This window comes from Neophocaena asiaeorientalis, unplaced genomic scaffold, assembly GCF_003031525.2.
Source record: "Neophocaena asiaeorientalis asiaeorientalis breed wild unplaced genomic scaffold, Neophocaena_asiaeorientalis_V1.1 scaffold889, whole genome shotgun sequence".
Classification (NCBI taxonomy): domain Eukaryota; kingdom Metazoa; phylum Chordata; class Mammalia; order Artiodactyla; family Phocoenidae; genus Neophocaena; species Neophocaena asiaeorientalis.
The window spans coordinates 1,051,902-1,079,478 of record NW_020171798.1 but is presented as its reverse complement, the minus strand read 5'-3'; the positions used below and the strand labels follow the sequence as shown (position 1 = coordinate 1,079,478).

At 49.4% G+C, this 27,577-nt stretch overlaps 1 protein-coding gene across 1 annotated transcript in view; it reads right to left on the bottom strand.

The window, feature by feature from the left end:
- Positions 1–27,577, bottom strand: part of FRMD4A (FERM domain containing 4A) — a 316,648-nt gene that overhangs the window by 15,612 nt on the left and 273,459 nt on the right. The window contains 8 exon segments of the mRNA XM_024738008.1: positions 549–774; positions 776–953; positions 2,802–2,969; positions 3,772–4,009; positions 5,383–5,439; positions 7,839–8,067; positions 11,697–11,819; positions 16,818–16,951. Coding sequence (XP_024593776.1) covers positions 549–774; positions 776–953; positions 2,802–2,969; positions 3,772–4,009; positions 5,383–5,439; positions 7,839–8,067; positions 11,697–11,819; positions 16,818–16,951 — 1,353 coding nt within the window.

The window sequence follows — 27,577 nt, the reverse complement described above, 5'->3', positions numbered from 1 at the left end:
GCTCGTCACTTCATTCTGTAGCCGGTCTGCGCCACCTGGGGGAGACACTGGCCAAATCTCAGGGCTTCAAGTGCTCCTCTCCCCTGCAAGGGTACCGCTCAGGTCTCTAACCCACTGCTGCCTCTCACCTACTACTGTCGCCCCCTTCACCAGGGTAAAGGCGCACCTTTGACTGGATAAACCCTGAAAGACACGGACTTCACCCACTGCTTGGATCTCCGTCCTTACAAGGACAAGTGGCTGCGGGGATGGTCTGCACCCCTACTCAGGAAGCTGATATGGGAGACGGCGGTGCGCGCAGTCCGCTGGGCTGGGGCGGGGCTTAGGATGCGCTGCCCCGCCCCTTCCCAGGTCTTCCTCACGCGGCAAAACCTAGGCTAGAGTGGGAGGGGTGAGGAAGGAGGGGAAGGAAGGTCTCACACACCTGACAGCTAGGTTTCTAGAATTAACCATCTCTTCTTCCTGCCTGCTCTAAGAAAACCTTCAGTCCCCAACCAGTTCACCTCCATACCGACCAGGTGCGCGCCGAGCCGTCCGCCCCCTCTCACCTGACGTGGCCTTGCACATCTGGGGCATCCTGGTGACCCTGCTGTGCGCCACGAAGGTGCTCTGGGAGGAGGCGCTGTACTGGGAGCCGCCGTCCGAGGAGGCGGAGCTGGCGTGCGACAGGCGGCTGTGCTCCTTGTGCGAGGCGCTCGAGCGCTGGTACCACTGGCGCAGCTCGTCCGAGACGGCGGCGCGGCCCGCGCCCTTGTCGTGGGCGCCGCCGTCGCGGCCTGCAGTCGTCCATGGGGTCCGAGCCGTTGCTGCTGCGAGTCCGTGGCGTGTAGAAGTCGGGGCTCCCCGTGTCGTTCTCCGAGCCCAGGAGCTTGCCCTGGGACTCCAAGCTGGAGCTCCGGTGCCGAAAGTGCAGGGCGAGGCTGTGCAGCCGCGTGGGGCTGAGGTCCACCGACCTGCGGGGAGACCACGGCGCGCTGGGTCTGGGGGCGCCTGGGGGAGGGGCTGGCGGCTCTGCGATGCTCTGATCGTCGGACTCGGAAAGAGCGCGAGGCCGCAAGGCCCAGAGCCTCCCGCAAACGCGCATCTAGGAGAGCGAGTCTAAGGGCGGGGACCCTGGGGATCCAGGTGCTTCCCATCCCTCCCAGGTGAAGACCAGCCAGGAGCAGGACGCTGATCCCCGGAGGAGAGCCGGGCCTCCGCCGTGATTTTCGATTCCGAATGGGCGATGGGGACAAAGTGCCCACGTAAGGGCTTCTGAAAAAAGTATGCCAATAGCCAGGTGCTTTTTTTGTTTGTTTTAAAGGTGAAAAGAGGTTCTATAGACACAGCGAACCAAGATCATCCCCGTTCTGGTATTATGTTAAGCCAGATGAAATGCCCATTTTTGTAGGTCAAGAAACAGCCCAGCAGAAGCAATCATATGGTTCCACCCAGTACTATTATGAGTACTGGACAGATTTCCATTTCCCCATGAACACTTGTCTAAAACGGAAGGTTGGTGGCACACGGAACCCTTAAAAATGACGGATGCAAATACTTACCACTCCACTTCTTTGTTTATAATCCATTCTGCTCATTGGAACCACACGATAAATGTCCATCCATATGGCAGGGGGCAGAGTACAAGGACTCCACAGACATTCACCGTGGCTGGGTTGACCAAGTACAGGAAGAGGAGATTCCCAGGGCTGTCACTCAGGGTAGACTGCGAAGTCCCCACTGTATGGCCCTCCTTGACTCGGGCCTCAGTTTCCTCTCTGGTCCCACCCCGCTCCATCACTTTGTTCAGGCCACACTGGCCTCCTGGAACATGCTGAATGCAGGCCTGTGTCTGGGGCCTTGACCCTGCTGTTCCCTGAATATCCTTAGAGTTTGCTACCCGCCTCCATCCAGGTCTCTGCTCAAATGTCACCCTATTAGATAAGCCTTCGCCGATGCTCTCCTTTAAATGGTCTCTCCCTTCACTCACTTGCCCTGTTCATTTTCCTTCTCAGTACTTATCACCACTGACTTATTTCTTTACTGTGACTCTCTTCCTACTAAAACGTCAGTCTGATGAGGGCACAGCGTGGTCTGTTTTGTCCATGGCTCTATGCCCAAGAATAGTACCTGGTACATACAGGCACCTGATAAATATCTGTTGCGTGAATGAGAGAATGAATGGACAAGAGACTCTTGCCTGGAGAGCTCAGTCGTACCCTACATAAATGGTTCACCACTTACAGAAGATCACACCATCTGTCCTTTGAGCTGCAGTCCCTATGGACTTTAAAGTTTTAGAGAAAATGGAGTGATGGCTTTGGTTTTGCCTCTTTTTAGGAGAGGAAGGTGTGATTCACTGAAGCCTCACGTTTGCCTGTTCCTTTTGCTCTTGAATGAATTTACACCTTGGGGCATTAAAGGAAGTCCAGGATACATGAGGACTGTCCAGTAAAGATCACCCCACCAGGGCGAGGTTGTTCTGGCCCTGGTGCTCTTCCCTGCTAACCTGGGGAGCCGTTCCGGCCTCCACTTCTGTGGCTTAGGAAAGCTCCTTCCATGCCCACTGTCTCCAGGGGATTATCCGACCGACTCCCGGTACCCACTGGGCGTGGACAGTGGGATATAACGTGTCTCTTGGCTCCCACGGGTTCCGGCTACCAGCTCAGTTCTTGATTCTGCTTCACTTAAAGAAGAACCTACCTCGCTGGTTCAGTCCTGACTCCAGCTCTCGGCTTATCTGGGCCAGCGTGGGTCCAACAATGCCAAAATTCTACAAAGGCAGGTCTGGTCTAGGGAGGGAGGGAGATGGGTGGACTCACCTCGTGGAATGCACGTAGTGGGGACTCCGGACTCGGAGGTCGGGTGTGGACGGCATGCTGCACTGAGAGTTCCAGGGCGGGAGGCTGCGGATGGGGCTGGTCTGCAGGGAGCTGCCTCCCCCTCCTGCTTCAGCGCAGCTCCCCGTGCTGGGGAAGCGCTTGTGGCTACTGCAGAGCAGAGGAGGCCACGCTGGTCACTGCCAGGCAGAGCTGCACCTTCTCGAGGGTCGCTATGTACGGCCTTGGGCCTTCAATCTCGGTGTCGGGAAGCTTGCCCGGGACTCCCCCAGAAGTGGGTGAGTCCTTTTCCCTGATGCCCAGAGCAATGTGCGATGAAGACCCTCACCAGCCTTGTCCGGGACAGGCAGTGTGACTGTTCTGCGAAGCCCCTCCCCTGAACCACAGTTTCTGTTTTCTAAGAGACAGATATTTACCTGTCTGGGTACCCACTGGGAGCTTTATAGGACATCATGAAAGGAAAGGAGAAGAACAGAGCAGCAGTCCAAAAACGCCTTCGCAAACCCCTCTCTCCCACGTCAGCTGAGTAATGAGCTGCTGATACACAGCTGAGGTTACAGCTGTCCGGCTCCAGAATTCTCTTGGCTGATAGCTCAGAATTCTGAGCCATTCTGGGATTCTTAACGAGTGGGCTCTCTCATTTGCCATTTCGGAGTACTGCTGCCTAAGATTTCCTAATTCATTAGTTCCCATGGAATCTAACGACATTCAAGCCAGCGGCCAACGCGTGGATTGGGAGCCCAGACCCCCCGTTTCCCTGGGAAGGACGAATCTGCACCTCGAGCACGTCAGCAGCAGAGGGCGCTGTGGCGCAGCCCTGCTGAAAGGCAGCGCCAGGGAGGCGCACCCAGGGCGGTGGGGACCGGCGGCTTGCGGATGCTACTTAGGACAGCCCTGGGAGTCTGTCCAAGCGTGGACAGTGGCCTCGTGTGGCCTTCCCGGCCCAGCTCACCTGGAGTGACTGTGGGAGGAACGCTTCTTGACCTTCTCGTAAGGCTCGTCTAATGAGGACTCGCTCCACATTTTGGGCTTTATGGGCGACTTGTCATAGTCGTTGCGGTGACAGTGCATCTGCCTGAGTCCCTCCAGGGACTGCGGAGGGGGCGGCCGGTTGTGCGACGGTGGCCGAGGAGGGAGCCCTTTGTGAGGGGACTGTAAGGGGGACAGTGTGCTGGTGACCTGAGAGTCTTCTGCACAGAGAGGAAAGAGGAAGTGAGCAAGGGTCATCCTTCCCGCCTACCCCCGGGACGTCGCCGCTCTACCCCAACTCCGCCCAGACATCAGCCGTCAGCGGGCACGTTCTACAATTTCACTCTTTTACCCTCAGATCAGTAAGGAAAGAGCCCCTGGCAGGAGCAGGCCTGCGATGGGAGTTGGGGCCCATGTGAAGCAACCATGCCCCTTGGGAGATCGGGGGTCTGACACATGGCGAGGAAACTGATCACAGGCAATGCATCGACCTCAGCTAATGACAATCTATGCCTCCCCCGTTACAGAGGAGTCTCCCTCAAACGTTCCCGTTTCCTCCCCTGCAGAGACTGGGGCCCACAGAGGCCACAGGCTGGATCTCTGATATTCAAATCACGCCCCCTGCTCCCCTGCAGGCCTGTCCTTTCCTCCCACCAGTGTAATGAATTAAAATACGACAATCTGATGGCAAATAGCGGGGCTGAGACAACTGGGTAAATACCCCGCCAGCCGTTGCCCACATCAACGTCAGTGATTATTATCCTTGCAGATATTATGATGGCTAGGAGCCACGCAGATCTTTCACGTTCTCTGTCTGAATCGCCACTTACACTGCCCGCCTGAGATTTCCCTAAAGGGCAAAATACGTAACTGCCGCTCAATAGATCTCCACGTCATTAATGACTTGACCTCCCCAGGTTGGGTTCAAATCCATGGGAACCTTCTCAGAGATGCTTCTGGGTTTGGAATCCCTTCTTCCCCGATGTGTGGTGGTGGTGATGGGCTGGGGGGAGGGGACGGGTCACTTCTGTTTTTGTAAGAATTTCCCAGGAAAAGATTCTGAGAATCACTAGGGTTTTAGAGGTCAATGGGAGATAAGAAGACAGTTTCCTAGGCCTGAGCAGGCATCTAAAGGGACATCTCCCCTTCACTTTCACTGTTTCTCGGGAAGGTGCGGAGGCGTGTCTGCTTCTGCCTACCCCCAGGCTCTGCTAGCAGGTTTCAATCTTTGTGACCCAAACCAACGGCCACCTCTTTCCTCCAGAAATTATAAATACTCCAAAGGAAACTATGCGTGGTGTTTAAATTGTCTGTTCAGGTTAAAATGTGGTTTTGGCCACAATCTGTGTAGAACACCATTCACGATCACCTTAAACCTTACCTCCGGACCACAGGACATAATAAAATTCCAACAGACGTGTGTTTCTGTAGCTCCCACCCTCTCTCAGCCAAACAGACGACCAATGGGAAAAGACAGAATCACAGGGAACCCGGCGCCATGTTGGTCTGGCTCCTGGCTTTCCACTGGGCTGTCCCAGACTACACACAGCTTAATCCCAGTTCCGAGTTCTCAAGCAGGAAACAGACAACCTACCATCTTCTAGAACTAGGGCATCTGACAGGGAACTGTCTTCACTGGCAATATTTCCATCTGAGAAGACAAAAAGCAAAAGTCTATGAGGTGAGCACATCCCTTAGACAAAGCCCTATCTGTGAAAAGAGTGGGTTTCCCGCCATCCCATACCCTCCTCTCTCAGAAAAAATAACCATGAAACACAATCAAAATGCTGTTGGGCATTTCTTTTGACAGTCCCTGTGGTGGGTCATCACTCACCCCCCATCCCTGACACTGCAATGCTCCCGGTCTTTGTTTCATTGGCGACAACAACGGTCAGCAGTTTCATATCCAATATAAAGGCCACCTGGCCTGGCCGAGCCACGTCATCGTCCCAGCCCATCTCAGGGCGTGTTCTGACTCAACCCGAGGAGGTGAACTGCCGTTTGTTCTACACGAGTGAAACTAGGGCGAGGAGCTTGGCTTGGCTCCTGTGGCAGTAAACAGCTTCTCAATAAACTTCTTGAATCGTTAGCAGAGAAAACAAGCTTCTAAATAAATACAGCTTCTCTCTCCAAAGCCTATTCTCATAGACACTATGCAATTAACCATGAGAACACACCCAGAGGGAGACACAAAGGGAATCCTCCCCCTTTAACAGCTGGGGAAACTGAGGGACGTCTAGGGAGGCGTGGTTTGTCTGAGGCTGCGCTGCTCCCCTGGCTAAGTCAGCAAAAGGTTCCGGGTCTTTAGATTCCAAGCTTAATGTTTTCTCTCTTCAAATAACAAACCAGGCTAAGGCGAGGAAGAACATGAATCGCTGCTCTAGCTGAAGTGGGCTCGTCATGTGATGCAACGTTATTTCAAGGAGGCAGCAAAATGGGAGAGGTACATCCTTGAGCGGTTAAAAACGAACGGCTGCGGGCACAGATGGGACCAAGCTGGTCAGATAGCGATTTACAGACTCTGCCGACCGTCCTCACCGAATGGCCGGCAAACCACGCTCTTTTGTGGTCGACCAGCAGGACGTCCGTCCCTCCGGTGCCCTTCCCAGGCTCTGTCAGCCTTGCTGACGTTTCCACAGTGCTGGGACGCCCCCCAAGTCCCTTCAAGGGGGCAGAAGGAGGTCCCAAGAGGCATTAGACAGAGGAGGGCTGGCTGAATGCAGCTCTGTTAGGGAAAGTGACAAAGTCTTGGCCAGTGACAAAGGGGCGAGGTGGGGAAGGACAGTTATTCCAAATTACCTAGAGCAGAAGAATTTTTTTTTTATGATCTCTCTCACTTTTAACTAGGAATTTGCCTTATTCATATCGCTTGATGAACTGTGAACAATTAGGAGACACAACCTTGACTAGCATCTTGGAGTCACCAGTGAATCATCCCTCCCCCAGGATGCCCACAGTTTTAGGTTGCAGCAAAATATATCAATATATGTAACGGTGGTAAAATACACATAATGTAAAATTGACCATTTTAGCCATTTTTACTGTACAGTTCGGTGGCATTAAGTACATTCACGTCGTTGTGCAGCCGTCACCTCCATCCACCTCCAGAACTTCTGTCATCTTCCCAAACTGAAACTCTGTGCCCGTGAAGCAGTAACTCCCTGTTCCCCTCTCCCAGCGCCCCCTGGTAACCTCTCTTCTACTTTCTGTCTTCCTGGAGCAAAAATATTTTAAATGTGTATAAACTGTGAAAGAAGACTTGATATATATTTTAAAGGATTTGGTAAACAATAAGCTGTATTCAGGGAACTATATTAAATTATCCTGTACTAACCTATAAGCTTATAACCTATAAGCACCTGAAAAAGAATACACGTATCTATTCTCTTGGGAATCACTTTGCTGTACACCTGAAACTAACACAGCGCGATACAACACAACTATACTTCTATTAAAAGAAGAAGAATTTGCTGACTTAAAAAAAAAAAAAGGATCATAATAGTTGGAGAGACTTGACAGTTGGTGGTGAATTCTGGGGTATTTCCTACTCGTGTTCACCGAATATAATCCCCACCCACTCCTAACCTCTCCTGATCAGAGTTTGGGGCTCTAGACCACCAGAGGGGGGCAGTCCAGTTCTCCCTAGCTTAAGCATTGGGACAGGAGCCCCTGGAGACAGAGGAGGGCTGCGGGGATGCTGGCCTCAGGGTACCTGAGCCACCCACCTTTCCTTCCAGACCTGGGTAGGGTGACCAGGTCTCTGAGGACCTTGGAGTCTGGGCTGGCCCCTGGCTCAGCTCCCGGTGAGGGCTGAGAGGAGTGTTCTCCCAAGAGGCCATCACGAGGAACAATGATCATTTGATTTGTGTCATCCCTTCTTCCCAGTTTCATTTTACGGATGGAAAAATTAAGGCACAGGGCAGTTAAGCAGCTTTGCAAGGTCGCTCAGGCGGCTGGGCTTTCGGTTCATGCCTTGGACGAAGACCCAGTCCTCTGAGGGTCGGTGGAGGGAGGGCGGCACCCACAGTGGGGAGTGGGCTTGGCACCGACCTTCGATGATCAGCGAGGCCCGCTGGGTGGGTTTCTTCCCAGACTTGACGCGGTTCTCGTTGATTGCGCTTTCAATCTCCTGCAGCTTCTTCAGTGCATTCAGGTAAGAGGTCTTCCTCTGCTTCTTCAGTTTTTTGCTGACGTTAGGGTCACTGGCCAGGCGGCGGGCAGCCTCCGTAATCTGGGACTGAATGGCAAACTCCCGCTCCAGGCGTTCCAGCTCGGCCTCCTGTGAGAAACAGACCACACGTAGGGGGATGCCGAGTGGGGTGACACCCGTCTTCCTGCCCCGCGCCAGGCCAGCGAGCCTCCGTCCCTGGAGGCCAACCCGGCCCCGCCCCGCGGCGGCCCCGCCCCTCCGGTCCGCGGCAGCCTGGGCCCTGGACACGCCCACTTTTGAGACCCTCGGCTCCTGTTCCATCCTGGAGACACGCACCGTCCCTGAGAAGCGGGGAGCTTCCTTGTTGCAGGCCTGGGGGTCACTAGGGTTTATTTCCAAGGTCTCCAGCAAGGCTCTCAAAGACAGCCTTCCTGGAGATCCAGAGCCCACTGGGTTGGTGTTTCCTTCCCATTTGGGGCAGAGCGGGCAGCGCTATTTTTAGAGTGTCCTCTGTCGCGCTTTGCTGTGGGTTTGTTAACAGGGGGCTCCCACAGGTGCCCCCCTGCACACACGCCCTCTGCCTCTCGCATTTTTTTTTTTTTTTTTTTTGCGGTACGCGGGCCTCTCACTGATGTGGCCTCTCCCGTTGCGGAGCACAGGCTCCAGACGCGCAGGCTCAGCGGCCATGGCTCACGGGCCCAGCCGCTCCGCGGCACATGGGATCCTCCCGGACCGGGGCACGAACCCGTGTCCCCTGCATCGGCAGGCAGACTCTCAACCACTGCGCCACCAGGGAAGCCCTGCCTCTCGCATTTTGAGCCCTTCATGCTGGGCCTTGCCCGCACTCACTCACGCGTCCTCTGGAAGCTCTTTTCGCAAGCTCCGGCTGTCCGCTCACGCCTGCCTCTACGTAAAACTTCCACTGGGTGACCAGCGGCCGCGCCCCAAGTGTGGACGGCTGGTGGTGCAGCCGGGTCCCCTGCTACTTGGACCACTCTTGGGCACTCCCTCCTCTCCTGTGTGCCTCCCTCCCTCCTCTACTCCTCACTTTGGCAGAAAGGAGCCCATGGATGAACGTTCCCTCAAAGGGAGTTTTGGACCCGGCAGAAATGCAGCTGTGGCTGCCAGAAGATGCCTGGTGGACCCAAAGGATGAAGGCAGCGCCAGCGCATTAGCTGTGGCTTCTCTGCAGCTCAGCTGGTGCCTTTTTCAAACGCCGACCAGCGAGGCCAGGGGAGCCCAAGCACGTATCTTGCTCTGGGGGGATCCACGGTCTGGCTAAAGCCCGAAAGGAATGGATTTAACCGCGGAGGAGCAGATCACCAAGTTTGCTGGGGCCAAGAGACCTTCCGAATTACAGGCCGATACAACAGCCTCGCCTCTCAGCCCCACGTGCCAGGCTGGGTGCCTCCGTCAGGTACAAAACTCTGAGCTGGACTTCACCTCCTCTTGAGCACTGAAGGGAGGGGGCCCAGGGGTGAGAGTGGAAGGTGAGCATTAAAGGAACTATTATTAACTTTAAGGGTCTAATAAACTCCCCAGCTCCTGCAAATGCCCGCTGCGTTTCTTCCCTGGAAAAGAGTGACGAGGTGGATTCCTGCCCGGAGCCTTGAGACAAACAAGTCACCAAGGACAAAGCCTCGCAGCTGCTCGCGGGCTGTCAGGGCAGCCCTGGCCCAAGACACCGACCCGGGGTTTTGTGGGAGCCCAGGACAAACTCTTGCTACTTAAACCGAGCCAAGGACAAGGCTGGCAGCCCGTCTGCGCAGATGGCTGCCTGCCGTGTGAACAAGGACGTCAAGGGCATCCCGAGGAGAAACAGGCATTTCCCAGCGGTGTCTGCAGGGACAGGTGAGGAGAGAGGGATGCAGTGGGATTCTCAGGGAGTGTTAAGTCATCAGGGACAGGTGAGGAGAAAGGGATGCAGTGGGATTCTCAGGGAGTGTAAGTCATCTTTTACTGGAAAGTGTGAAGGAGGCACCACGAGTAGGTGTGATGGGACCTTGGGAAGAACAACGGGGTGCAGGCGGGTGCGCTCATACATGGGGGTTCTCCCCCGGATCCTTTAGTGCAGGTGTCTGCCCAGCACAAGAGGACTGGAAGTTTCCAGGCAATTCGGATGACAGCTGGATTTGAAAAACACTCCACCAGATGGTTTCCTAAGTCCCACCGGCCTGCACCCCAGTTCTGACCCCGGTAAAGTCCCAGCCCCAGCCCCAGCCCAGCACGCCTTCTCCAACACCTCCTCATGTTTACTGAGCGTCCAGCAGGTGTCAGCACCGAGTTGAATATTTTCCGTCCACTGGCTCTCTTAATCCCAGCGACAGCCAGAGAAATAAGGGTACCGAACTTCATTTTACAGAAGAGGAAAAGCGCCTCCAGAGCTGGGTGAAGCATTCTGGCGCGTCCAACAGTGCTCCCAGCACCCGGGGATGGGGACCTGCTATCACAGATCTCAGGAGACCGAGCCACCCCTTCCGCTGTCTCCAGGGCACATGTGTTCCCCTCTCGACTCGGCCGCCTGCTCACCCACTGCACGTGTCATGTGAGAACATCGGTTCCTCTCACTTTATAAAAAGGCTACATACGCACAGAACTCCTGTCTCCACTGGCTTCGATTCCTGCCCTTTTAAGCCCTCTGCTCGACAGCATCGTAATGAGTAACTGTATTTGGAATAAATTTGGAAAGACATTTCCTGGACGTGCCCCCAGGGCATGAGGTGTGCCTGGCCTTGAATTTCTCTCGGTTGGAGACTGGATCACTTATTAACCAACTGGAGACCCAAGACTCCCCTGCCCCCAGATCTGAACTCTCCAGTCCCGGCCCCCACCGAGGTTTAGTCCAAAGAGGGTAAAGTGAGGGGTGCTTTGGGAAGGCGTAGCATCTTTCTCAGGCTTGGGCAGTGATTTTAGCAGCCGGGTGGGGTTAGGACCACCGAGGCCAGGCCCGACGGTCTTTCCCCAGCCAGCGGCATCTCTGCACCTGCTGGCGTGCCCTCAGTGTTCTTTCTTCTTTGGTCGTTTTCTGTCATAGATCAGACGGTACGCTTGGCTCTCCGTGACAAAGAGCTGGGAGAAGAACACGTGAGTGTGATAGCCTCTTCTCCCATTAACTTTGCTGCTTGCGACAGGCCTGTTGACGTAGACACACAGCCGCCACAGAAATCAAAATGCTCACAAATTAACGCAAGGTGGCCAATCCAACCGATGGGGGCCACATACTGACCAAGCAGCGAACTTAAGGTAAAAGGAGAGCAACTCAGGAGAGAGGAAATGGCATCCGGTAGAATGGAAACATCCTCATAGAACCCCGAAACATTCTCACAGAACCCCGAAACATCCTCGTAGAATCCCGAAACATCCTCGTAGAACCCCGAAACATCCTCACAGAACCCCGAAACATCCTCGTAGAACCCCGAAACACCCTCATAGGATCCCGAAACATCCTCGTAGAACCCCGAAACATCCTTGTAGAACCCCGAAACAGCCTCACAGAACCCCGAAACATCCTCGTAGAACCCCGAAACATCCTCGTAGAACCCCGAAACATCCTCATAGGATCCTGAAACATCCTCGTAGAACCCCGAAACATCCTCACAGAACCCCGAAACATCCTCGTAGGATCCCGAAACATCCTCGTAGAACCCCGAAACATCCTCACAGAACCCCGAAACATCCTTATAGAATCCCGAGGCGCCCTCACAAACGGGAAAGTGAGGCGGGTGTAAGAGAACTCCGCCACAGAGAGAAGCACGTACCTCTCCTTTGGGCAGGATTTTCTGCTCGTCCAGTTTGAAGGCTGTCCCGATTCTTCTTCGAACAATGGGTGGCTCCTCTCCTGGATCCAGGGGATACTCCACGGGCAGTTTTCCCGTCAGCTCCTGCAGAAGTGTGACAGCACGAGGGGACAAAGAGTCAGAGTGGGGTACACGACTGGCTTCTAGGACATACACACACACTTCAAAGCACAGATTCAATGCACAGATTCGAAACCATAATCTTACACAATACAATTTCATTTCTCCAAAAACGTAGGAGAATATAGTCCTTCCTTTCCAGAACAGAGGCACTTGGAAAAGATTTTCCCCAAAGTAAATTCCTGTCGGGTCAATAAAATCGCTACTGATTTTCATCATAAAAACCCAAATTTCATTCACTTGTTAAGTTCACACGTGTCTGGCATGTCTACCACGAACCTGTTGAGGCCACACAGCCAGTAAGAGCAGAGGCAACGTGAGATCTCTGGTCTTTCCGGCTCCAAACTCTGTGCTTATTTCACTACACCAAATATCTGAGTTTAAAATGGGTCTTTCAAATGAGTTTTCTCAGGAAGCGTGGTATCTATATGGCAAATTCCAGAAAAGGGCATTATAATATAATCTAGAAACTGAGAATGAGTAATAATTATTCTACTCTGGCCAGATGCTCAGGGAACAGGCTGAGTTGAAGAGACATTAAATGTGTACAAATACGAGTTTCAGCGGAAACAAAATATAATCCATATTACTGACAAGGCCACTTAAAAAAAATCTGGTGTATGTGCGTTCGGGGCTCTGGAAATCTAACTGCTGTGAGTATAACGACGGTAAATTTACTTGACAGGCCACCGTGGTGACGATGGTCCCGGGCAGTTGCTGAAAGGTCTGTGGGATGACTCAGCGTTAGAATTAGGCTCTATATGAGCAGCTTACGTCTGGGCTCAACAGAGAAAATCTGAGTCAGCAGCTAATCCACGTGGTAGAGCCCAGGCGTCCAATGCAAGGAGTCACTTCCAGGGACCAGAAAACCCTGGGAGACCCACTGCCTGCTTCCAAGGGACCGGTGGCCCTTCCAGGCAGAGCCCAGCCCTGGTCTCTAGTCCCAAATCAACACAGATGTAGCACAAAGACCCAAGGCAGGCTCTTCTCGGGAACATCCATCACCAATGCAGAACGAAGCTTCTGTGCCGGGCAGCCTCGTAAGGGCAGCAAAGCTCTGATCATCAGATTCCACGGGCAGTCTGACCTTCTAACAGGAGGAGTGACATGGCTTCTCTGTGCCACTGCTGTGTGTACACATTGGTGTGTGTGTCTGTACACACTGGGGCATGTGTGTGTGGGGGGGTACACCCGGCATGTACAAGCACACCCACTTGCACTGTGATCCTAGGCCTCTTTCCTCCTGGGTTCAGGCCACTGGGAAAAGACCTCTTGGATTTTTATTCCTCATTGCAAGCATTTCAGAGCACAGTGGCCAACTCTTTGAGTATGAACTGCTCTGCAGTTTTCGTCCCTGTTTTTTTTCCTCTTTTTCTAAACGTGGTTCAAATGTCTCCCAAGTAGTTGTGTGTTTATTCTGCAACATTTTATTTGCTTCCCTAAAAGTCTGCCTATAAATAACGTATTGAGGACTTTATACTATTAGGACTTTCGTTTTTACTTTGAAACTTATAAAAAGGAGGGGAAAGTTGTTAAAATGGCCGTTGATTTATAACTCTAAAGAGCCTGTGGTTTTCTAACACAACATTGCAAATCAACTATAGTCTAATATAAAATAAAAATTTTTTTAAATCTATGAAAAATTTAAATGCTGTCTCTAAGTTTGTGAATTTAAGCTACTACAAAGTAAAAGAAAAATTTGAACAGCTGTATTAGTAATTACTGCAAATTGAGAATCTGTATTGTCCCAGCAAGAGTACCAGGCCTCCCTAGAATAATGAAATAAAACTTTAAAGAAGAAAAAGAAGAAAAAAAAGAGTCTGTGGTTTTAAAACAAAATATCTTTTTCAAAAATGAAGCTACTGATTTTCCACCATCTGCTTGGAGGTATTTGAGTCCAGGCCTTGATTCTCCATATTTAATCTGACATGTGTAACGAGAGCCGCCTAGGGAAGGAGGAATTTAACACACTCTTGGGGAGGGCTCGGCCTGGTTCCCTTTCTCTTCTTATGTTGGTTATATTTTGCCAGTCGCTCCCACAGCACTTCCTTCTGGCTGCCCCACACCCCAGGGGACAAAAAGTACTGCTGGATACCCTTAGGTGGGGGGGGGGTGTGTGACACAGAAAGAGCAGGACAGAGTCAGGACAGAAGTTCTCCTGTCCCCTAACCTCAGAGGAGTGAAGTTCCTTCTGCTGCTCAAGTTCTGTTTTCTGTGTCCACATAGTAAGAAGCAGGAGCTTTGAGGCACAGAGACCTTCACTAGACGTGTTAACCTTGCCCGGACATGTTCCGCCAGTTTTGTCATGCTGATTCCCTGCTGGGTTTAGGGATGCTGCCTTTATTAAAAACACAACAAGGCTTGACAAATTGTTAAATGCAGGCACCCACACCCATGTTTTCTCAATCCTTCCAGCGTATTCTTTACAAAAAGACTGCTGATATTAACAGTATCTCAGAGCACATCCCCCACCCGGGACAACTGCTTCCCCAAGATTTGCAAAGGATTTGCGCTAATGTGGGTCTGCTTTGAGCGGCTCCGGTTTGAATCAATCCAGAGCATAATTAAGCCAAATTGAACTGTAATATGGTCTCATTCTGTGGCCCCTTGTTTCATTCTTCCTGGGGCAAGGCGTTAGGACTGGGGGGGAGGGGAGTAGGGCTCTTCAACTTAGTTTGGGAAGCTCTTTCCGCTTCCCTTTCTGAACTGTTGACCAACAGAGCTCCTTGTAATGTTATATACCGAACACTCTCTCTCCTGAGGGCTCCCACCCCATAGTGTGTGTGTGCAAGCACACGCACACGTGTGTGCATATACACGTACGCACAATAACGCGAGATGCATTAAAAAATCAAGTCTTCAAACATGACAACAAGGAGCTGTGGAATAAGTAGAAGGTGGTGGAAACAGAGGCTCAAATAAATAGAGACAGTGACCTGCCACAGTCTCTAAATCCCAATGAGACATGAGCCTTGTGTATATATACACTTGAGGAAGCATTGCTTTGCCTAAAATTAAAAGATTTTTTTAGATGACTAGGCTAGGATTTCATTTACAAATAGCTCGTGTGGCCCAATATCCAAAAAACAAACGATCCAATCAAAAAATGGGCAGAACACCTAAACAGACATTTCTCCAAAGAAGACATACAGATGGCCAAAAAGCACACGAAAAGACACTCAACATCGCAGAGAGAAATGCAAAGCAGAACTACGAGAGGGACTTCCCTGGTGGTGCAGTGGTTAAGAATCTGCCTGCCAATACAGGGGACACGGGTTCGATCCCTGGTCTGGGACAATCCCACGTGCCGCGGAGCAACTAAGCCCGTGCACCACAGCTACTGAAGCCTGTGAGCTCTAGGGCCCGTGAGCTACAACTACTGAAGCCTGTGAGCTCTAGGGCCCGTGAGCCACAACTACTGAAGCCTGTGAGCTCTAGGGCCCGTGAGCCACAACTACTGAAGCCTGTGAGCTCTAGGGCCCATGAGCCAGAACTACTGGGCCCACACGCCACAACTACTGAAGCCCACATGCCTAGAGCCTGTGCTCCGCAACAAAAGAAACCACTGCAATGAGAAGCACAAGCACCGCCATGAAGAGTAGCCCCCGCTCACTGCAACTAGAGAAAGCCCACAGGCAGCAACGAAGACCCAACACAGCCAAAAATAAATAAATAAATAAATAAATTTATATTAAAAAACTACAATGAGATATCATCTCACACCAGTCAGGATGGCCATCATCAAAAAATCTACAAACAATAAATGCTGGAGAGGGTGTGGAGCATGTAATTCCTACTGTTGGTGGGAATGTAAATTGGTACAGCTACTGTGGAGAACAGTACTCAGGTTCCTTAAAAAAATAAAAATAGAATTACCATACAATCTAGCAATCCCACTCTTGGGCATATATCTGGAGAAAAACTTGGTTCAAAAGTATACATGCACCCCAATGTTCACTGCAGCATTATTTACAATAGCCAGGACATGGAAGCAACCTAAATGTCCATCGACAGATAAATGGATAAAGAAGATGTGGTACATGTATACAATGGAATATTACTCAGCCATTAAAAAGAATGAAATAATGCCATTTGCAGCAACATGGATGGACCTGGAGATTGTCATACTGAGTGAAATAAGTCAGGCAGAGAAAGACAAATATCATATATCGCTTATATGAGGAATCTAAAAAAAATAATACAAATGAACTTATTTACAAAACAGAAACAGACACACACAGACTTAGAGAATGGACTTATGGTTACCAGGGGGAAAGGTGGGGGGGATAGATTGGGAGTTTGGATTGAAATATACACACTGCTATATTTAAACAGAAAAGAAGGACCTACTGTAAAAACAAAACAAACAAACAAACAACAGCTAAAGGAAAAAATGCATCATCTGCCAAAAAAAAAAAAAGTGAAAGATTCACCAGATCATGAGTTTTGAAGGGGATTTTATATCAAGTGAAATCCTGATTTCCTTGTTGATTCCCAAAGGTACTCCTCACTAAAAGATAAATCTGAAATACACTCAAGAGAAACAAGAGCCGCCACAAGGATAAACTCGGGCACAAGATCTTAGGAAGCTGGCAAACCATTCCATGCAGCGTGGGAACTATCATATGAGGAAATGCTTTATAAACTACGGGGCACCATGCAAATGTTGCTGTTTACCATTGTTATTACGACTGTTATCACTACTTGTCATTTGGCCCCTAGTGGGGTCCCTTTTGGGATTCTGCCAGGACCCACTTTCACTGCTGTCAGAGTGTTTCCATTATGGTCCAAGACTCCTGTTTCTGACGGGGCTTATCCCGGGGGCTGGGGGTCGTCAACAGAAGAGGGCTGGCTTCCCTCTTATGCCCTTTATGACGCCTACCCTTGCCTTTTATAAATACGTGAAGACAGACGAGGGCACAGACAACACAGAGTCCCACAGGACGAACCAGTGATGCTTACGGCTTCTCGGAGGCAGAGTCTCTTCAGCTCTTCCAGCCGCTGGCGAAGCGTTTCCTCCAGAGCTTCCTGCCTGGATTTCAAGGCTGCCAGCATGTCTTTCTTGGCCGACTGCGAGCTATCTGATTCCTGAGAACCTGTCAATTAACAGGGGGGTTACTAGGCCAGCTGACAAGGGGACGCACATCTGGACCACAAAGGAACTGAACCGGAGCCCACGCTGTGACTGTGGGATTTACCCCAGGAATCAAGAGAGTGTGAAATAAAACAGGTGCTCAGAGCTCCAAGCGTGAGGAGCGGATTCTCAGCACTTGGGTAATTTACAGCTGGTCAGAAGGACAGGCGGGGAAATTTACACGCCTCTTCTTTGATTAGCTTAAGATATGTCACACACCCATTTTAATTTCACTAGCAAATTTTAATAGACTTTTTATACCATGAAGGGGAAAGTCAAGTTTAAGCCAGCCATTTTAATACAAAGTTTTAATTTTTTCTATTTAAAAACGCTTATTTTTGCTTAGTACAAAGATAACGCATGTTTATAAAAATTTTGAAAACGTAGACATGTATGAAAAGAATCCATAAGCTAGTCACCCAGAGATAACCACTGTCTTGCATTTTCTTTCAGCCCTTTTACCTAAGCACATATATTTTAAAAATAACATTAAATTTGTATTGTAGTTTTTGAACTCGAGACTGTGTCATGAGCAAATTCCCTCCTAATAAAAGTTATACATATTTTTATATGCAGCACAGCACTATCTGCTTGATGACTCAAATAGCAGACTGCTAGATAGGAAACCTTTGTGGAAGGCAAACTGTAAACCGAACAAAAGGAAAATATGCTGAAATGCCAACTGGAGAGATTTAGGGTAGACCAGAGAATCATTTCTGGGCTGCAGTGTTTACATTCTGAAATAGGTTTCCTGCAGTGAAGCTATGATGCCTTTTCTACCTGGATGGCTAGACAAGGCGCCTTGACTCCCTGAGAAAGGAAAAGCTGATTATTGCTTGCTTCTCGTGTCCATGGAGAGTGGGAGTCTTAGAAATGGATGGGCATTACTGGGTGTGCCTTCAAAGGGCTCACATCATGCCATCTGCAACAGCATCAGATGACATCGAATACTTAGGTATTCATCTAATGGAAGATGGACAAGATCTCTACAATGAAAAGTATAATACTCTGCTGAGAAAAACGAAAGACCTCAAACAAGACAGAGATGTAGTCTGGTCATGGATTGGAAGCCAGACGTTGTAATGATGTCAATTCTTCAGGAACTAAATCAGAGAATCATTGCAACACCAGTAAAAATTCTAGCGGGATTTGTTGGAGGGAGGGGTAGGAATGGTATTTCCTTAGGAAACATTTCGGGACAATTCAGTGAATGAATGACAGATTTGACAATGATCCAGTCAGAATTGCCAGAGTCGACTGTTCTGTTTCTTCCAGTGGTTAAAGAAGGCGTCTCAGAATCACAAGACTAGAAAGGACTTCTATGCTTTGGTATCAAAAACTCTGTGATGGGGACTTCCCTGGTGCTCCAGTGGTTAAGACTCCGCGTTCCCAACGTAGGGGGTTGGGGTTCGATCCCTGGTCAGGGAACTAGATCCCGCATGCCACAGCTAAAGAGCTCGTATGCTGCAACGAAGATCCCCCAGGTGGCAACAAAGTTCCCGCACGCCGCAACTAAGACCTGGTGCAGCCAAATAAATAAATGAGTAATATTTAAAACAACAACAACAGCAACCCTGTGATGCTCAAATCATCCCCATAAATATAAGATTTGTCTCTTATTTAGGCTCTGAGCAGGAATCCCCATATTCCCTCAATTACCAGGCACCTAAGTTCTCATAACCCTAATCTTCAAGAATTCTCAGTGTTTAGGTACAATACATTTTGACTCATTCTAGTTTGAAATAGAGACTCTCCATCACTGCGGGAATGTACCATGTTTATGCCTCCACAGTAGCTAATAAATATTAGCTTGAATAAACAAACAAATAAATGTTGTCAATCGTATGGTTGGATGCTATAATTAAGTTGTATCTCATCTCCGTAAAGACATCTAGTACCTGTAGGTTGTTTCTTTATAGAATCGACCTTCCAAACTTTTAATCATTTCTGTAGCTCTTTCCTGGATTTCATCCTGCTTCAATCGCATGTTTCCAAATTCAACAGCAAACTCAAACGAAAGCTTGACCCTCACGAAGCCTCCATTACCTCATCGTTCTCATACTAAATCCACATGGTGTCATACTCATGTGACACGTGGTTGGACATTATTGCAGGCTCCCCTTTTTGAAATGCTTCAGGTTTTCTACCCCCATGTCAATTACCCTGAGCTTATTAGTCCTGAACTATCTCCAGTCCACATTCATCTAAGGTAACACAGCTAAATCATTTTGAATCTTAATCTTGTTCCCTGAGTCACAGTCACAGGTGAAGACGCAGGAAAATTTGACGAGCTACGCTCTGTTATTCCATCATCGAAAGAATTAATAAGAAGGTAAAATAATACTGGAAGGAAGTCAGACTTTAGATTTGAAAAACAGACCTGGGGAAACTTGGGTCCAAGAAGATGAAAGGATTTCTAGCACAAATGAAAAATTCATTGTTTTCCTTCTCACCCCTGCCTAACCTCTCAATTGGAGATGGTGATTTATGAAGTCAAATCTAAGAATGAACTCTATTCAAGAATGGCAAAAATCACAACATTAAACTCTGGGTGGTAAAGACCAGAATTTTTGGATGATCTGATCTCTAGTTATGGATTAGTTAAGCTTTGGTCTTGAGCTCGTTAGCACTCCCTAAATTATGATTACTTATAATAATTAGCCTAAATACCAAACCCATATAAGACAGAGTGATGGCTCAAGAGGCCTTCTCCGTATCTGGCACCACTAATGCTGGCTGGCTCTGCTTCACACCTTTATTCCTTTTTTTTTTTTTTGCTGTACGCGGGGCTCTCACTGTTGTGGCCTCTCCCGTTGCGGAGCACAGGCTCCGGACGCACAGGCTCAGCGGCCATGGCTCACGGGCCCAGCCGCTCCGCGGCATGTGGGATCCTCCCGGACCGGGGCACGAACCCGTGTCCCCTGCATCGGCAGGTGGACTCTCAACCACTGCGCCACCAGGGAAGCCCCACACCTTTATTCTTGAAGTTGCTTCACGAGGAATATGGTGCCAGGTACCAAGTTAAGTCTTTGCAAAGTAAGTGAGTTGGCCTGGCCTAGACACGCAGAGTTCCATTTTCATCTAACCTGGATGGCGGGTGAAGGGTAAAACGATCTGGTTTTAATGCACTCTAAACCGCTTACTAGACGGGTGACCTTGGACAAGTGACCTGCCCTCCTCAATGTGCTGTAAAGACTAATGAGATCACGTACATTCGGCATTTAGCTTGTGCCTGGGACAGGTAAACCCCCCGTAGGGTAGACCTAACTGGAGTGAGTGCACACACCCACACGGGGACATACCGGCTAGAATTAGAAAGAGAGAAATGATTGAAATGACTTCCTCGCCATTACTCAAGGGGCCATTTGCCAAAGAAGAGAAGCTCTGTACAACGCAGCTACCGCTTGGGCTCCAAAGCTCATCTTTAGAAGGAGCAACAGAGGTCTAGGCACTGTTTTCAAATTTCGTTTCTTGAGCCCCTGGGTTTGCATTTATGCCTTTGGTGCACCTGTGGATGAGGCTGGGACAGAGTCGAGGGGTTCGGCAGGCTCTGGGCCCCCCACTCCACCCTCAAGCTAGGGCGGCTCTGCCGTGGGGTTCTGGTCACAATGCATTTGAAAAAGAGGTTCCCGGTGCCTCTGTTTCTGTAAAGGAAATGCACCGTCTGGGCAAGCGTGCTGAGTTCTTAGAGCTGCTCTCTCTTGGAGCTTGTCGTATCTGAAGCCGTCGGGGTGTTACCTGCAACCAGGCCAACGTGGCAACCCTGGGGGGCGGCAGCTGAGTGCCCAGGGACAAGATGGCAACACCAACAGCACAAAGCACTGACGGAAACCAAGAGCATTAGAAGGAGAAGCCCCAGGTGCTCCGAGATGCTGATGTTCTCACCCTCTAGACGCCCCCTGAATGGCACGCGTGACATCTAAAAGGAAGGCCAGCCAGAGAGGCAGAGAGTCACTCTTCATCCTCTCAAGTGGCAGAACAGAGTGAATCCAGGGAGAAACGCCGTCAGAAGAGCCTCAGGGGCACAGGGCAACGAGAGTCTTGCAAACTAAAGGTTTGTGAGCACATCTAAAATGATTCTAGACACAGAAATAATTTCCAGTCAGCACCTACACTTGACGAATGGTATAGAAGCCCTCAGTTACGATGATTTGTCCATTTCCGGTTACATGAACACACACGTGCCTTTTCACAGGCAACCCCACTCCAAGGTTATACGTTTAGCCCCTTAGAAATTAACAAGATGGAAATCCGCTATCTTTTAGAGGAGCAGTGAAGGATAAAAGACACCTGGATTTCCAACACGTCAGTTGTTAATTGGCGTCAGATCTCGGGTTGTTAACCTCTCAGAGCCATGATGTCCCCAACTAGAAAATGACCAATTAACTAACCCCCAAGATTCCTCCAAACTCGAAGAATCTAGTACTGAAATAAACAGCTTACTGAGGCAGTTCCCCTCACCTCTTAGCAGTCATTTTTGCAATTTTTACAAAAGGACCCTTACATACGGTGCCATCTTTCTCTTCTTTTCTTTCCCATCTCCGCCTCCAGAACAGACAAGCATCCCTCCAACTCTGGTCCTTCTCCCAGCTATTGCTATAGTTTGCTTCAAATCAAAAGGAAATGTCTAATTATCAACCAGCACCTAAAGGACTGACCTCTGCATCTTATCAACAGGCCAAAGCAAATTATCTGTAAACCTGAATACTAAGTAAGAGTTTAATCTGAGCTTTGTTCGGGATTAATGAAGTACGAAGACAGATGGATGCTCTCTACCGGAGCCAGAAGAGTGAGATTTCAAAACGTAGAGAGTGACAGAGCAGTAGCCAAGCGCTAGTCAGAAAGGACTGTCCAAGCATAATTAACTGGTGCACGAACCCAAGGAAAAACAGGAGTAATCTGAATGCTTTTGAAAGATCTGAGTAGCGAATAAACACTTTGTTGTTGGTGGTGGTCAAACTTTCAAGTAGCACCAAGTTTGTAGGAAAGAGTGATGTGAATACACCTCGGGAAATGTCAACTGGTCTGGCAGCTTCCGGAGACAGAAGTCTACCATCTAGTAGTTTAGAGCTAACAAGTCAGGACTTGTGTCCCAACTCTGTGCCATACTAGTTGTGAGGACTCGGCAATGTCACATGACCGCTCTAAATCTGTTACCTCCCTTCTCATATGGGAACGAAAACAGGACTTCTGGGTTTCCCTGGTGGTTCAGTGGTTAAGAATCCACCTGCCAATGCAGGGGGCACGGGTTCGAGCCCTGGTCCGGGAAGATCCCACATGCTGCGGAGCAACTAAGCCCATGTGCCACAACTACTGAGCCCACGTGCTGCAACTACTGAAGCCCACGCGCCTAGAGCCCGTGCTCCGCAACAAAAGAAGCCACCGCAACGAGAAGCCCGCGCACCGCAACGAAGAGTAGCCCCGGCTCGCCGCAACTAGAGAAAGCCCGTGTGCAGCAACGAAGACCCAACGCAGCCAAAAATAAACAAATAAATAAACAAGTTTAAAAAGCAGGACTTCTTCAAAAGTTGGGAGAATCCAATGAAATTGATTTGCATGGGCTTGCAAGATGCTTAGAACAGAACGTAATAGGCACTACGTGAGTATTTGTAGCTATTTGTATTCAGGAGTGTCCCCTGGCCTTTGTTAGGAGCTGGCACCATCAATTCATGATGTAAAAGAGGAAGAACAGTGACTAGGCAAGAAGCTGGAAGGCTGGTGGAAGGTGCACATACAGGGAACTCGGGAGAAGAAGGGAAGGGAGGGGATTTTTACAGAACTCTCGATAGGAGCTTCCCACACGTTCTACTTCATTTCATCCTCACAGAAACATTATCCCCATTTTCATAGAAGAGGTCATTGGGATGTTAGGCACAGCTGGGATTCCAACTTGGCGGTTTGGTCTGCTGCATCCCTAGAATGGAAGCACCATGAGGGCAGGAACTGGGTCTGGCTGTAATAAACACGGTTCGTGTGCCAGCCTACCTGCCTCTCCAGCCTAGACCCTTTCTGCAGGACCGCGCGGAGGAACACGTAGGCAGAAAGGAGGGGCCCGCGGGTCCTTCAAATGCGCCAAGGAAGCCACAGAAGTCTCTGAAGCACCTTCTGTGTTCAAGGTGGGGAGGGGGAGACAGGGAATTGGACGTGGGTCCAGCCCTCAGAGAGCCTCGCGTCCAGCCGTGAAAAGCTGTCCAGTGGGAGGAAGGAGGACGTGAGCCGCGCACTTGACGGGCAGAGGCGGCAGCTGCCGCATCCCAGGCCAATTAGGCAATGAACCTGCGGGGCTGACGAGGTCTGAGGCTGAGTCGCCCTGTGGTCCAGTGCCGGGAGGGTCAGCATCAGATGAGCTCTCTGGAAAGCTTTTCCTCCTGCTTACTGCTCAGTCAACATCTCTCTGAATGAGCCCTGATTGAACATGTCTTTTGCTTTTGGCTATCTGATGATCATTTTCCAATCCACATCCTTTATAGAAATAGGTCACTCCTCAGCTGGCTGAGAGGAGGAGAAAAAGGTCTGACCCCAAAGAAGACGATTCCAATCCAAACACAGCCGGGAGTGTCTGAATGATGCACTGAAGTTCAGAAAGGCACTTTCAGGGGGTATTTGGAAATCTCCCGAGTGAACTCCCGGACGCTAGGGCTGTTGCTGGACGGAGAGATTCCTGCCACCTCTGGAGAAACTGCCTCTCGGACTTCCTTGTGCTCCAGCTAGGGAACTCCAGGTGTCCCCGGGTGGGCAGCTGGTGCCCTGGGGCAGGATGCGTGGGGAGGGCCGGCCCACACAAACAGCAGCTCCCCTCCCAGCCGGCAGACATGGGGAAGGATGTCCTCATCGGGCTGAGACGGAGAATGTGCGCCAATCTTTCAAAAGACTCTGGGCTACGCTGCACCGGATATGAGAACGTATCCTCTTAAACAGAATATTGTCGGGAACCGGGGCTCATCTGTTTTTACACAGATGGAATTCTGATGACCAACCCCGCTGATCTCAGGAGACAGAAGGGGTTCTTTCCTCTCTGAAAGCAGGGGAAATTTGAAACAAACAGTACCCCAAAGAAGAAAGAAGTCTGTTGTCCTAAAAGTAAGGGAAGGAAATGACAATCTGTTTAGACTTTTATGAAAAAAAAGAAAAAAAAAAAGAAAAGAAAGTAGGCATATTCCCAGCAGATCTACAAAAGCTGTAAGGAAAAGTTTTGGCAGACACCCCAGGAATAAATACAAGGAAAAGGTCTGAACCCTTTATGATGAAGAGATATTTATTTGCCTTACAAATCCTCAATTATGAATTCCTTACAGAAAAGATGTCCTAAGAGAACATGGGAAATAAAGCCACCTGGCAGATTTCAGGATAACTGTGTGTGATCTCTGGAGAGCGTCTCAGGGAATGAAATGTGATTTTTTCACATGACAAGTGCACGCCTGGAGAACTTTTCATTAGGGTCGGGTATTTTAAAAATAAAACAGTGCATGTATAAGAGCAGTGAAATGGGAGCAATTTGAAAATAAACACCATTTGGTGGCAGCGAAGAGGCTCTGGGACTCAGAAAAAAAAAAAAAAAAGGTGCTCAGTGGCATTTTCACCAAAGGGTGAAGGGTACAAAGATAATTAAAAAGAGAAATGCTCGGGGTTGGGGGAGAGGGAGGGAGGGAGAGAAGTGAACCAATGACTTAAAAAATTAGCAGCATCTGGTAAACTGCCTAGTTGAAACTACTGTTATGAGTTCATTTATATAGTTTCCATTCCTTATATTGTGAAATAAGGGGGCTTATCCTTCTGGCTCCAAGATTCTATGATTCGACTGTAATATTGAGAAGGCTAGTCTCCATAAATGGGAAGAGAGCAAAAGCTATGGGAGGGGATGGTGATATTTCTTTTTCAGTTCTTAAAATTCCATCAAAGTCGTTCACTTAGGTTACAGATTACCATTCTGCCCTGGTTTTCTTCAGCAGGCAAATATTCCTTTACACGGGAGGGTGTAACTACATCAGTATAAATGGTTTATTAGGGTTTTTTTGTTTTTTTTTTTTACCCCCAGTGAGAGAGCAGAAAGGGACAACCGTGCTGTCTTCTCACAATTTTGACTCAGGCCTGTCCTGCTCAAGCCATGGCCAGAAACATCCATTCCACAGAAAGAGATTTCGCAGCCCTCACCGGTTACACAGTCCCGTATAAACACACCCTGGCAGAAGGCGAGCCCTCTGGCAGCGCTGCTGGCTAAGCCCATCTGCAGGGCACTGAGCCTGGGACCAACACTAAAGGTGCCTGGAAGCCTGGGCATCATTAGACTTAAGAAGAGACAGGCAGTGGATAAAGGAACCTTTAAAAGGCTGGAGAGAAACGGAGGGAAGAGGTAGAATGAGAACCAAAAAGAAAGGATGAAAATGGCACTTCCCTGGCGGTCCAGTGGTTAAGACTCCATGCCTCTAATGCAGGGGGCGTGGGTTCGATCCCTGCTTGGGGAACTAAGATCACACATGCTGGGCCGCAAAAAACTGACCAACTTCCATCGACAGACGAATGGATAAAGAAGATGTGGTACACATATACAATGGAATATTATTCAGCCATAAAAAGGAACGGAATTGGGTCATTTGTAGAGACGTGGATGGATCCAGAGACTGTCATACAGAGTGAATTAAGTCAGAAAGAGAAAAACAAATATCGTATATTAACTCATATATGTGGAATCTAGAAAAATGGTATAGATGAACTGGGTTGCAGGGCAGAAGTGGAGACACAGATGTAGAGAACAAATGTATGGACACCAAGGGGGGAAAGTGGTGGTGGGGGTGGTGGGATGAATTGGGAGATTGGGATTGACATGTATACACTAATATGTATAAAACAGGTAACTAATGAGAAGCTGCTATATAGCACAGGGAACTCCACTTCGCTGTACAGTAGAAACTAATACAACATTGTAAAACAACTATACCCCAGTTAAAAAAAAATTGACATCAAGTAATTGCAAAACATAAAGGAAATAAATTTGAACTGTAGGAATAAAATCTATATTTAAAAAAAAAGAAAAAAAAGGATGAAGATGAAAAGAAGAAGAAAAAAGCCCCCAAACATCATGGGATTGATACCAACTTCAGGCCGTGTATTTTAAGCTGAATACAGCCCTGACCATAAAGTTGGCAGACCCCTATCAGATCAGTTCTCTGGAAGGGGAGACGGCAGACAGCTGGCACCCTCATTATTATGTTAGTTATTAATAAACTGCCCAACAATGGCAGGAAGTGCTGGCATTCAGAGGGGGCGAACGTGTGAAGAGTTGAGTCATGGACATGGATGGGTCCCAGGCAGAGCAGGCCCTACACTCAGTACAACATGTTTTTCTCCAGAGCAGAAAGGGTCAGACAGAGCTGGGGGATCCCAGCAGACTGCAGGGTTTTGTTATATTTGGTTTTTTTTTTTTTTTTTTTTAACCAAATATCCATCACCACATTCTTTGCAGTCCTGCTCTTGACAATGAAGATGACTCAACTGTGGTATCATTAATCCCACAGCCCAATTCCTATTTATAGGCACGACATGCCATTTTGTTTCTGGAGACAGCGGGTGGATTCTGGCCCTGTATTTCCACTCAAAAAGCCAGCGTCAGTCTCATTGTTCTATTCCTCTAAGAAAGGATGTGCAGTAACATTTTTTCGTTTGGGGGCAGTTAACGCACAACCCACATGGGCCTGCATAACACGGGGTGTCTTCTAAGCAAGTCTGTGCCGTTTTTCTTTAAATCGGCTGAGAGCAAAAACACATCTCCCTGAGCCCCTACCCTCCTACTGCAACCAGAACTGTTCTGGGATGGCAAATTCCAGAAGCAATGCTGGGACAATCCGACACTTTTTCTCGCTTTCAGAGGAGCTATGGAAAGGCCATGCGTGTTCAGCATGCAGTTGTTTGGTTTTTTCTTTTGTCATTCCAGTTTTTTCCCTTCCCCATTTGTTTCTGAGATTTCAAGAAATGGGGGTAAGAAAGAGAGGAATAAACCCTTTAAAGTTCCCACAAAAAGGATTTTGGATGCTTTTTCTGAATTCCGAAAACATCCCCATCACCAAATGTTTTGAATTCACAGTTGTCCTCTCAAACTCTATCTGAACCCTGGAAAATCTGGAGGCTCTCCTAGGGCACAGTGACTACAACGTCCCCTGCTTGTCACCACCCCGCCTCTCCCACCCCGCAGTGGTCAGGCAACAGGCTGGCTGGTTACCCAGAGGTGCAGAGCTTGTGAGGAGACCAAGATGGGGGTGGGGGTGGGGCTCTGCTGGCCTGGAATGGGGGCTGTGCCCTGAGCTGCCTCAACCTCCCTTCCTCCAGGGGATGCTCTGGGACAAGGGTCCTCACCTCCTTTCAAAGCCTGCCCGCCGGAGCCCCTTCACGAATGGATTTGGGACGCGGGTTCCATAACCTTCCTAGGGTCTGAATCTCATGCAGTGCAATTTTGGGAGGTGAGGGCTTGATCCCTTTTAATCTGACACAGCTCAGAAGGCTCAGCATCTCTAAGGGTCTCTAGTAGGACTACAGGTCTCCCACGGGACAGCCCTGGGTACTACCACCAAAGAACTCAGAGGGTCTTGGCCCCGAG